The sequence below is a fragment of the Taudactylus pleione genome, unplaced genomic scaffold, assembly GCF_031769625.1.
Source record: "Taudactylus pleione unplaced genomic scaffold, aTauple2 ptg000121l, whole genome shotgun sequence".
Lineage (NCBI taxonomy): Eukaryota > Metazoa > Chordata > Amphibia > Anura > Myobatrachidae > Taudactylus > Taudactylus pleione.
The window spans coordinates 229,832-242,459 of NW_028284523.1; the positions used below are offsets into that span (position 1 = coordinate 229,832).

Genomic DNA, 12,628 nt, shown 5'->3' on the forward strand with positions numbered 1-12,628 from the left:
CTCCCAACTGTCAACTGTTAGAAAATGACAGTTGGGAGGTGATTGGCTGGAGCCCCATTTATCATACACAGTGACATTTATCACTCGTTTTGGTGATAAAACTCGTTAGTAAATGGTGGCCTTAATCTGTAGATATTCAAAGTGGTGTTTAGACTGCAACCCTTTTTGTCACACAATTCTCAGAAGGTCCGCAGGGCAAAATCCCCAGAAATATGCCAAAGTCTGGTGATCCATGCTGTAGCCCAGGGGCACATGTATGAACCCACACAACCTAAAGAAAAATGTGGATGCCGCCGGAAAGATGTCAAGGGGGAAGGGTAGGGATCCAGATCTAAACGTTTGTTCAGTCTGTCTCACACCTCCAAGTAGCCCTAACGCAGGAAACTGTATGCCCAGTCTGGTCTCGTGTGCGGGAGGAGCTCCAAATCTTAATTTTTATTGACCAGTTAGTGATGTTAGTACAGTACCAAATATTATTCTGTATAGGTAAATGATGATCTGTATTTCAGCTGTCTAGTCACATGCATACCTTTTAATACCCCGTTCAGATCGCTAATTCGCTAGTCACACCCAGGATTTGTACACGCGTCGATTCTGGCTGTGACCCGCCTGAGACCCCCCCTTACATCACCGCCATCGCTGCTGAGCTGGTGCTTGGACATCTTGTCTCAAAGCGCCGGCTCTCCCTATGCAGTTGACAGGACCCGGGTCGCATCGACCCGGGTTACCCGTTCACACCGCACTGCGAGCTGAGTTAAACTAGTGTTCAACCAGGTTGAAATGCCGACCCGGGTTATTTGAAGTGGTTCCTTTCACACTGCGCAGTAACCTGAGTTGCTGTGCGTTCATGTGCAGTAACCCGGGTTATTTTATGGCGGTGTGAATGGGTCATAAGTTAAAGGCCTTGAAATTTGCAGAGAGCGTGCTTCTTATTTGATAGTTATTGCAAATCAAATGAAGTATGTGTATTCTGTCCAAGCAGTGGTAGTTTTATCAATATAAATGTGACTTTAAATATGCAAACCGCATAAATCATGTATACAGTAAACATTTTAAATTTCAACAGCGGTATAACTGTTCATGCGCCTTAATAACTAGAGTAACTTTGGATTTAATGATTCCATGCTTTTTTTTTATTTCTCTGATCTGAAAACTAGCATTTTTTTTTTTTTTCAGATGCATAAGGGATCCATGGTATTTCTGCTCAACTGTAATTGTAGCCTAAAATATTGCGTATTATTTGACTAATGAACTGTCATTAGTGACAGTTTGAGAGTTTATACATATTGCTTTTTGGTAAGCTTACACCGTTTATACAAAATGTCTTTTTATTATTGCGTGTTGGTCCTATGCTTGTCTGAATCATTACATTTATGTTATCTTCTTCATGAGAGTCTATTGTATTTGACTTGAGGTAGAGGCACAAGTTATTGCATTTTTAATATGTCCAGTCTTGGATAGTTATTGAAGTTGTAGCTATTCACAAGTGGTTGGGAATGAAATACCGACTGCTTACAAGCCGCCGATTCAAATCCCAACGAGAAAAGCCCGACAGATCAAAATGCAGACGTCGGCTCGTAAAGTATCTCTGACCCTCTCCATCCCCACCCCTAACCCTCCCTTGGGAGCGTCTCACTCTAAGACCCCTACCCTAAACCCAACCCTCCCGGGGGGGTGCCCAACCCTGAGTCCCCCCAGGAGAGCCTGAACCTTCCACCATCCACACCCCCCCCCCCCTCCCCCCGGCCACAAACACAGACGGCTAACATGTCGCGACGTCCAGCTACCCTATGTTTGGTATACTGGGCGCCGGGATTTCATCGATGGGCTAATGATAGGCGTCGGGATTTAGACGCCCATCTTTAGTCCCGTGACGGGCTTTCAGTGGCGGGATTCTGGTGGTCGGTCGGCATTTCGACCACCGGCATCCTGACTACATCCCATTCACAAGTTGTTACAGCGTTTTTACATTTTATAAAACTTTTGTAATGGTGTCTAACTTAATTTTTTCAAATGGAGTGTCCTAACTTTCATGTTATATGCAAAATCTGAACAAATTGTCTCCTCTGCTCAAGTGTAGTACCTTGCATTGTCCTGGGATATGAGACCATTCTGTCGTACTCTATGCAGTAACTAAAAGCATTTTCACAGAACAGCACTTTGTCATATATCCCAGAGCAGAGAAAATCTCCTCTGCCTAATAGTTTGTTTTTTTTCTACATACAAATTCTCTATTAAACTGTGTACCTGCTGGAAACTGCTTTTTATAGTTTCAGTATGACACTATATCTATAATGCTCAGAATAATATCGCATGGATGTCCCCTACAGATGTGTCCATCCATATGCACCTTTCCTCAGTTCTTGTACACTATATGCAAAATTCATGAAGAAGTACACAGCATGGGAATGGCGCTTGGCGTCTCATGCCATAAGGAGCAAAAGGGGTAGGTGTATGAGGACACATCTGTACATAATGTCAGTGTATATTGGAACCTTAATATTCTAGTTACAAGCATGTATCATAGTAGAGCTGATGAGGGTGATGATGAAAGCACAACCTATTGCCCTCCAGCATGTCAGTCATTTAATGGCATCCTCCAGGCAGACTTAATGGTGGTTTGTTTTGAGAACGTAAAATTGCCTGGTGAGGAGGATCATGATATTTGTATTTCAACATTGTGGCAGATGTTACTTTTTCCTGTTAAATGTAACTGTAACCTCCTCTCTTCCCAGGTAGCAATAATGTTCCAGCTTCCTGTAAATAACCTGGGCAGTTTGCGAAAAGCCAGGAAGACTGTGAAGAAGATCTTGGGGGATATTGGCCTGGAATACTGCAAAGACCATGTTGATGTGAGTCCTATTCTGTGGAGATGGGTTCTGTTAGGTGATGGACATCCATACAATGTACCATGCTGCTCAGGGCTTCATTTTGCTGACTTTTTAAATGAGGGTATTCACCTATGTTGAGTAGATCATAACATATCTGGTTTTAGTTGAATTTGAACCCTCCATCCCAAACCCCCTCCCCCCCCCCCCCATCAAAAAAAAAAGTCCTGTACAATAATTTGTCATTATGGGCAGCAGTGTTCACAGTAACATCACTGCAAATGTTGTAAGTACGCTATAATTAGACTTCATGTTTCTTTTTAAAATGCAGGAATTTAAACAGTTTGAACCCAATGATTTCTATGTGAAGAACACCTCATGGGATGACGTTGGCCTGTGGGATCCTTCATTCACAAAGAACCAGGTATTAACCCTTGCTGACCCCAAGATTTGTACATTTGTGTTAAAACTAAAGGGAAGGAATTCAATTGTTTTTTTTGTTTGTTTTTTTTTCTCCGGCACCTCCCGTCTAACCTGAAGGGAAATATTCATTGTGTGTGCCATGGGCGCCTATCGCTTTTTAGGGATATTGAGCCGCAATTGCAGGGAATTAGCTGCGTAAAGCAGCGATTCCCATCTAAAAAGACCCAAAACCCAGGCGTGATAAGGTTAAGGCACCCAAAAGCTCTACTTTAGACAGATTTCCGCTCGCACTTCAGGAGGCTGGGAGCAGATATCCTTGATAAATAATGGGTGTACAGCTGCTCAAGTAATTGAACAGCTCATGTCCGTTAAAACGGGACCAACAGCCGCGTAAAAACAATTGAATTCTCCCCAAGGAGTTTGTAGATAAAATAACATTGGCAAATGTGTATTTAGTAATCACATAGACTGCTTCGTAAGTTACAGGACTGTGTAGTGCTAGTTGATGATACGGCTGGTCAAAGAGTTTTTTTCACGCAAGTTGATACTATATAATAAAATATGAATGCATCTGGAATAGATTTATTAATCTCTCCTGCTTAGTACTTGTGTGCTCTCTGTACCTAGTTCAGGGGTGGGGAACCTTTTTTCTGCCGAGGGCCATTTTAATATATATAGAACATTTGCGGGCCTGGTGTAGGCCACGCCCCACGCCATGTGACATCACACAGGGGCGAGGCTACAATCGCCGGTGATTACAGCAATGCCTGGAGCGTCCTCTGGATTCTCCGGAGAGCTGTAAGAGCAGCAGTGTGACCGTCTGAAGCATCCTAAGGACGCTCCAGGCAGCACTGCTACATAGATTCTGGCTGCAGGGTGCCATTCTAGGCTCCCCGCTAGCCAGATGAGGCTAGCAGAAAAAAGCTCAGAAGGCCAGACCAAATGATTCCGAGGTCATTTTATACGGTCCCCCGGCCTGAGGTTCCCCATCCCTGACCTAGTTGAAAAGTAGATTGCCAATTGCAATAAGCCTTCTGTAAGTATAATAGGATGCCATAATCATGTTATATTCCACTATTAGTCATCTTAGTGTACACGGTATGAAGAATAAACTGGTATTGATACGTTTATCCTTCTGAAAATACATTGTATTGAGTAATAATTAAACTGGTTAACATTTTCTCCAATAATGTCCCCAGAATTGTCATTTTTATTTATTTTAAATATTCAAATTATGAAAATAGCATTTTAAACCTGATTTAGTATAATTTTTATTAACATATGCAGATTTGTTAATAAAATTATACTTAATAAGGCTTAACTATTTGTTTTCATAATTTCGGCCATTTCAAGCAAAAATCCACAATTTTGGGGACATTATTTTTGGACAAATTGCTTTCTACAGTTCAGGAAAGGGAAACAAAAAGAGCAGACAGCAGCAGCAAGGGGGTAGACGATCCTGTTGACGGGGAGAGACCAGGGGCAGGTCGGGCTGTAATCAGCCAGAGACAGGTTGGTGATCCTATCAGAATTGTTGATGGCATCTGCTGCCTACCAGTGACTGTGATCAGGGTAAGAAAGGGAAACTGCAGCTTTCCTGAGCGTGGGCTAGTGTCTTCCAGTACAGTTGGGCGATCCTGGTGGGGTGGGAGGTTAACGGGGTAACAGGCAGTATGGGTGTGCATAGATGTGACCATGCCAGGCAAGAGGTTAACAAATAAAAATGATCATTCGTATGGAAAATGCAAGACTTTATATTAAAAGAAAATGTGATGGAAGCATTGTATTTACAGTATATGCAACCTCTAAATAATTGATTTTACTCAAGTTATGAGGCTTACAGTTTAATCTCTATTAATGCTAATTACAGTTGTGGATATTATTGTTCTGTTTATAATAAAAAAAAGTTTTAAATGTCAGTTTTTCAATATTGGGTATTATTTTTGCCTTGTATTGTAAGCTTATGAAATTGACAAAGCGATTTAAAAATAAATAAATAAAAAAAAACCACACATTGAGAATTGGCCTACATGTTATTTCCCGTCATCCTCATCAGAAAGTTACACGTGAGCCTTTTGCCAATGTATAATAGTAATAGTACACGTAAACTACAGTAGAGATGTGGGCCCAGCAGTACATTGCCGCTTGCTATTTACTTCAACTTTGTCAACGACTGGAGAGACCGGCGTCTGCAGCTTTATTCCTCAATGCAAATTTATTAGAGCTGGCCACAAATCTCTTAGCATTTCTTTTAATATAAAATTATAGTTAAAGTGCAGCTGTTTCTAAGATGCGTATCAGAATGTCCGAATGTTGCTGTTGGAGTAAGTGATATCTCTTGTTCATTGCAAGTATTACTTTTTTTTTTTTTTCTCTTTTTGGGTCAAAAACTAAGCATCGTTTAAAATGACTTCTACAATAGAAACGTTCATGGTTCCAACGTTGCTGACTTTTTTTGCACCTTTCTTTTTTTGTTCTAATAGGATTATCGAACAAAACAGTTCTGCTGCAGTCAGTGTCCATTTTCATCAAAGTTCTTCTCTGCTTACAAAAGTCACTTTCGAAACGTCCACAATGAAGACTTTGAGAACCGGATCCTCTTGAATTGCCCGTACTGTACTTATAATGGAGACAGAAAGACTTTGGAAATGCACATCAAGGTGTTCCATGCTCCCAGCGCCCCTCAGCCCAACCCAATCCTCAGCGCTTATAAAGATAAAAACAAGTTCGACAGCCTTAAACCGAAGCAGGGCGACAGCGTTGAGCAAGCAGTTTATTATTGCAAAAAGTGCACTTACAGAGATCCTCTCTATGAAGTGGTGAGAAAACACATATACAGGGAACATTTCCAGCATGTTGCGGCACCGTACGTTGCAAAGGCCAGTGACAAATCACTTAATGGTGCCATGCCTTTAGGCGGAAACCCAAGCAATGAAGGCAGCATTCATTGTAAGCGATGCCTGTTTATGCCGAAGACTTATGAAACTTTGGTCCAGCATGTTATTGAAGACCATGAGCGCATTGGTTATCAAGTAACCGCAATGATTGGACACACAAATGTGGTTGTCCCTAGATCCAAGCCATTGATGCTGATTGCTCCAAAGCCTCAAGATAAAAAACCCCTGGGTATTCCACAAAGATTGGGTCCAATGTCCCCAGGGAATGTCCGACCTCTTCCTTCCCAACAAATGGTGAATAGACTTACAATACCAAAGCCTTCAATGAATTCTAATATGATGTCCAATGTCCACATGCAGCAGAATAACTATGGAGTCAAAGGAATGGGAACTGGATACTCTATGGGGCAGCAGATGAGATTAGGAATGGGTGGCAATGCATCAGTTTCAATCCCCCAGCAATCCCAGTCAATGAAACAGTTGCTTCCTGGTGGGAATGTAAGATCTTATTCTCTTGGTAATGAGCAGAGGTCGCCAGCTCCTTTAAGGTACTCGCTTCAACCCGGAAACTCTGGTCTTTCAGCCAGCCATCTTAAACCAACTTCCATGAATTCACCTCATATAGCTTCTCGATCTCTGGTTCAGCAGAGCGCAAAACCCCCTGCTGCAGCAGCCGCGGCGGCTGCTGCTGCCGTCGCTGCTGCAAACTCCACTTCATCTACTCAAAAATGGAAAATTTGTACAATCTGTAACGAGTTATTTCCTGAAAATGTGTACAGCATCCACTTTGAAAAGGAGCACAAAGCAGAAAAGGTGCCAGCAGTGGCGAATTACATAATGAAAATACACAATTTCACAAGCAAATGTCTTTACTGTAATCGATACTTGCCAACTGACACTTTGCTAAATCACATGCTAATACACGGCCTATCCTGTCCTTACTGTCGATCGACTTTTAATGATGTAGAGAAAATGGCTGCTCACATGAGAATGGTTCATGCTGATGAAGAAATGGCCCCTAAAACAGATTCAACTTTGACTTTTGACTTGACATTACAGCAAGGAAGTCACACGAATATCCATTTACTTGTCACCACATACAACCTACGGGATGCTCCAGCTGAATCTGTAGCTTACCACGCGCAGAATCAACCTGCTGCTGCTGCTCCTCCACCAAAATCCCAACCAAAGGTAGTTGAGAAGGTGGATCCAGCTGTCAAAAACTTACCACAAACTGCTGTGCCGTATAAGAAAGATGTAGGTAAAACTCTTTGCCCTCTCTGCTTCTCCATCTTGAAAGGCCCCATATCTGATGCTCTCGCCCATCACTTAAGGGAAAGGCACCAAGTCATCCAGACCGTCCATCCTGTTGAGAAAAAGCTCACCTACAAATGCATCCATTGTCTGGGTGTGTACACAAGTAATATGACTGCCTCAACTATTACATTGCACCTTGTGCATTGCAGAGGTGTTGGCAAAACTCAGAATGGGCAGGATAAGTCAGGCACCATAAAAATAAGTCCAGCCCAAGCAATGCCTGCAATGAAACGTTCAAATGACTATGTGGAACTAGCACTTGCGAAGAAGAGAAAGCCAGACGAAGACCCAGATGCACCAATCATTTTAGATGATAAGCCCGAAGAGCCGGTGGCTTTGGCACTGGATCCCAGAGGACATGAAGATGACTCCTATGAAGCCAGAAAGACATTCCTTACAAATTACTTCAATATGCAGCCCTATCCTAGCAGGAGAGAAATTGAAAAGTTGGCGGCCAGTTTATGGTTATGGAAGAACGATATTGCATCCCATTTCAGCAACAAGAGGAAGAAGTGCACTAGAGATTGCGAGAGATATAAGCCCGGTGTCTTGCTTGGTTTCAACATGAGGGAGCTGAATAAAGTCCAGCATGATATGGAATTTGGGGCTGAATGGATGTTTAAAAATATTGATGAAACACAATCCACACCTAATGCAAGTAAAACTATAGACAAGAAAAAAATGAACGATTCTAACTCTTCAGATAGTATTGCAAATGATGAAGAGGACTCCAATGAAAGTGCTGTTGAGCAGATTCCGGAAAAAGATGTTAAAGTGCCGGTAAAGTCCCCTATTTCAGAACTGGATACAACAAGTCTTTCACTGAAGCCCAAGGAATCTCTAGAACTCCAAAATTCAAATGTTTTGTCAAAAATGAACAATCATTCTGAAACTTCGAATGAAATCATCCTAGATAATTCTGAAAATGAGGCAGAGACAGAGGATACACCTGGGTGGAAAAATGAGGCCTCCCGTTCTGACAGCGAACCTGGTTCACGGAAGCCATCCGTCTCGGATAGCGGAACTTCGGCAGCAAAGCCAGAAACTTTGGTCAATGATTCCAACCACAGTGAGGATGCAGAAGATAGCAAAGAGATTGTGAAAGATCACTTAAACGACAGCGATGAGGAGCAAGCCAAATGGAAAACAAATGCATTTGAAAAAGCCGAAGAGTTTTGGTCTAAGGACAAATCTCCGTCATTAACTAATTCAAAGGTAAAGGAGGAAAGTTTGTCACATCAGCCAATGGAATGGCAGACTAGCACAAATGACAGTGAAGATGGGGATCAGTTTGACATGACTGTTACAGACACAATGCACAGCAGTCTACCAGGTGTAGGACTCAGTAGCCAAGAAGTATAGATGACATTTTTAGACACCACTGCTATGTACAGCCAAGTAGCTGCTGAAATATTTTCATTACAACAGGACTGCTAAGCTTCCCTGAAACTGTTACTGCCCCTAAGTGGTAGGTCTCCTGCAAGGTGGGAATCTGCAGCTGCTGGAATTCCATCATTTCTTTAAATTGCTTATGATATCCTCTGCATTGGGCACTCGCCAATGTGAAGAGCAACATTGGATGATACAAAATGCACACTTGTGTTTTATCTGAAATTTTTGTTTAAATCAATGTTTATCAGTATGTCATTTTTCTATTTTATTTTTCTTCTCTCCACCCCAGCCCTTCCAAAAACACCCCCCTCCCAAAAAAAGCAAACGTAAAACAAATCACTTGCTGCAGGGAAACCAGCAAACCTCACTGAGTGGTTTCCAGCAGCTCAAATGTGTGATACCCGTCACAGATTCTTCTAATAGAAGATTCTGGCTCACTGTGTATAGACTTTTGGGATACTAATTTTTGTTTTTCCGTCATGTATTCATTCTGAATAGTTAAAATGTATATTTGTACAGTATTTTAGACTTATTCAAAGTGAGACTTATGACTATGTTCTCGTGTACCCACTATAGATTTTTTTTTTTTTTTTTTTAATTTAGTGATGGCCTGCTGTGTAATTAACGCTGTATCTAGTTTACCTAGCAAAAGGCTTGAAACTGCTATAGTTAAAAAAAAGAAACACAAAAAAAAATACAAAAAAACTAAAATGAGTTATGACAAACTTAGTTTTTGCACATAATCTGTACAATCTCAAGATTAAGTCCAGTCATATAAGGTATATCTGGGCTGTTGTACTAGATCTTTCTTCTCCCCCTTCCCCCCCCCCCCCTTCCCCCCCCCACACAAATCACCTGAACACCCTCAACATTAAGAGCTAATAAAAATTGGTATTTCAGAAGTGATGTAATATATTAAAGTATACATGGTGCCAACATGCAGTAGAGGCTGTCATTTGGTAACTGAACAAGGATTCAGGGTGCTGCACATATGCATTGATAACTTAACTGTTTGTTCAGCCCAATAAAATGGATGCCTCCACTATCTGTAGGTAGCAGGTGCACTTTAAACTGGGATGTCTATTGCAAGAAAATGTTTGCAAGCCTACATATTTTGACACCTTTTAAGGAACAATTCTGTATAATATGTATTGTGTTAAAGTATCAAACAAGACACAATGCTGTATTTTGGTTATTAGTATATTTAGTTTCCCACATAGTGATGTTCATTTATACCATCTAATATTGACACACTGTTGTAGTAGTATTCGTGATCTTTCTTTCCCTTTGTATTCATTTAAGCATCTAAATAAAAAGCTGTATTGTGCTTTAATGTGAATTTTTGGCTCTGTTCTGCGGTTAAATATTCAGGTGAATAGGGTTTGTGCATATCTAATACATAAAATCAGATCTATCCAGTACTGTTTTTAAGACCTGAATATTGCCAAGTTTCAATATTGTTTTATATATATATATATATATATATATATATTTTATAGTGCTTCCTACCTTCTGTCAATGCCGTTTCCTACTTGTTACTGATTGTTGTCAGAGGCTGGTAGGTGATATTCATTGCAGCATATCATTGATTTGGAGCATCTTATAGACAAGTTATGTTTCCCTGTTATCACATTGTATGTAACTCCACCACATTTTGCCCCTGATCCTGGTCAGAATTTGTGAATTGTGGTGTTATAGAAGGAAAAATGCACAATGCAGTTATGTTCTGGCAATATGCTGTAACAATGGGTCAAATGTCAATAAGAGTGGACATCCCTGTTGGCAACAATGTTTTCTGCAGCAAACCTTTCCTTTTGCCTGATTACATTATCAAGGTTAAATCCACTCAAATATGTTGGCACTATAAAATCATTCTGCTGTTTGCTAAAAGTTACTGCAATTCCTTATGATAGTTAAAATAAAGCTTCTGCCTGAAAGTGCTTGTTAAAGGTTCAAACTTGTTGCTATTTCTTGACAATGTGTGAATATCCAAGACTTGGAACATCTGTAACAATAGAAACAATAAGTTTTGTACCTTTATAGATTTTGCTAAGGAAAGTCTGTTATTCACAACTCATGTCAAGTAGCAGCAGCAGCATCTCTTTGTCTGACCGTTACAGTTTATGACTTGCTGCCATTTGACAGGTTGTAAATTTAAAAATTACTTCATATTTAAATATATTAAACAAGTTATTTGAATATGTTGTGGTACATGGCATAATTTTCAAACATCATGTTTGAGTGGAACATTTTAATGGTTTACAAAACTAGACAAATACAATTTTCTTTATACAGTAGCCTGTATGCAAGGAACGGACTGTGCTGAACAGCACATCTACATATCAGGTGAGGCTGAGATTGCAAAATGGAGATAAATCCATTTTTAATACCAGTGCATCACTTCCACATGTACAGATAACTATACAGTAAGTTTTTTTTTTTTTTTTTATTGTGTGCTACCCCTTATCGAACTGAATCTAGAAGCCAAGTTGCTTAAATCGATATACAGATGCTCCTCACTTAACATGCCTGTTCAACAATCGCTTGGACTTATGACCTGCGCTCCGACCAACTGGGACCCATAGTACAATGACTAAAATGTTACTCTGAACATAATTTTTTTTTATATTTTTTTTAGAACGTTAATTGTACTGTACATACAGTATGTAAGTTATGCAAATTAAACCGTTACAGTATCAAGTTTGAGTTCTCCTTTAGACGTTTTCTTCAGAATAAAAAACTATATTAAGTATATGCGCCTCCTCGTTTAGTGACCAATTCGTTTAACAATCTCGTCGTAGGGGAACTCTGTCAAGTGAGGATCCTCTGTATATTATATCATTGTGCTGCTGGTATAATTGTGTGCTCTACAGGGAGAGTACAGAAAAGGTATAACCGTTAGTTATTTATTTTTTTGCCTAAACCAAACCACCTTTCAATCTTCAATGTATAGTTTGCACAGTGAAAGCATCCAGGATCTGCTGTGGACTACAGATTAAGTTTCCTGGACACCAGTTCACTGGAGTGCCCCTTTAATGGCTTACTAATAATTGTGGCATTCTACAATTGGCAACAACATGCACAATAATAAAACACTGGGTAGTAACATGGAAAAAAAGGCCTTGCTTACAATCTTTAGTAAAATAGGAGTTTGAAACAGAAGATTAAGTGTCACATAACACACACTTGTCCATCTATACTATGCAATGGGGAAGAAATGTTTAGCAGTGATATGTTCCTGTTGCACAGCAGTATTGGTTTGAGGGGGCTTTAAGTTGTACTGAGACGAAGTAATAGACTGTAATGGGGCCTATCCATTAGCAGATGTATTTCTGAGCGATGAAAGACAAAAGATTATCCCTTGAAAATTCCGGTGGCTGTGCTGAACGATATCTGTCATGTACATGACAGATTTTGGCAAACTATGAACGATATCGCATTACATCATTCAGGGAGTGGATTTTTATCTCTGAAGCTGCTGCTAATATCTTTCGTCGTTTACCGCATATAAACTGCACAATATTGCTAATATCGTACAGCTGTATGTGATAATTGACCAACATGTTGGAGAGATGATAGATGCGATTTATCGGCCGCGGGAGTGTGCATCTGTCATCGTTCAGGGCCTATCCATTAGCAGATATAATGAACGATGTATCATTCATTTTATCTGCTAATGGATAGGCCACTTAAGTTTGTGTGTACTGTAGAGGATAATAGTGTAAAATAACCTGCAGAGTAAGATCGTGGTTTGGCAATTTGATAAGCTTT

The 12,628-nt window shown here is 40.3% G+C and overlaps 1 protein-coding gene across 6 annotated transcripts in view; it reads left to right on the forward strand.

The window, feature by feature from the left end:
• ADNP (activity dependent neuroprotector homeobox) overlaps positions 1-10,196 on the forward strand; it is a 30,377-nt gene extending 20,181 nt beyond the window's left edge. For 5 of the 6 annotated variants that reach the window (XM_088472122.1, XM_088472125.1, XM_088472123.1 and 2 more), the window contains 3 exons: positions 2,736-2,852; positions 3,160-3,252; positions 5,735-10,196. In XM_088472122.1, the coding sequence (XP_088328248.1) occupies positions 2,745-2,852; positions 3,160-3,252; positions 5,735-8,827 (3,294 nt within the window). In that variant the 5' untranslated portion in view covers positions 2,736-2,744 and the 3' untranslated portion in view covers positions 8,828-10,196. Of the gene's footprint in view, positions 1-1,241; positions 1,297-2,735; positions 2,853-3,159; positions 3,253-5,734 lie in introns of those variants that run through there. The other variant, XM_088472126.1, reaches the window with a different exon arrangement.
• The last annotated feature ends 2,432 nt before the right edge of the window (positions 10,197-12,628 follow it).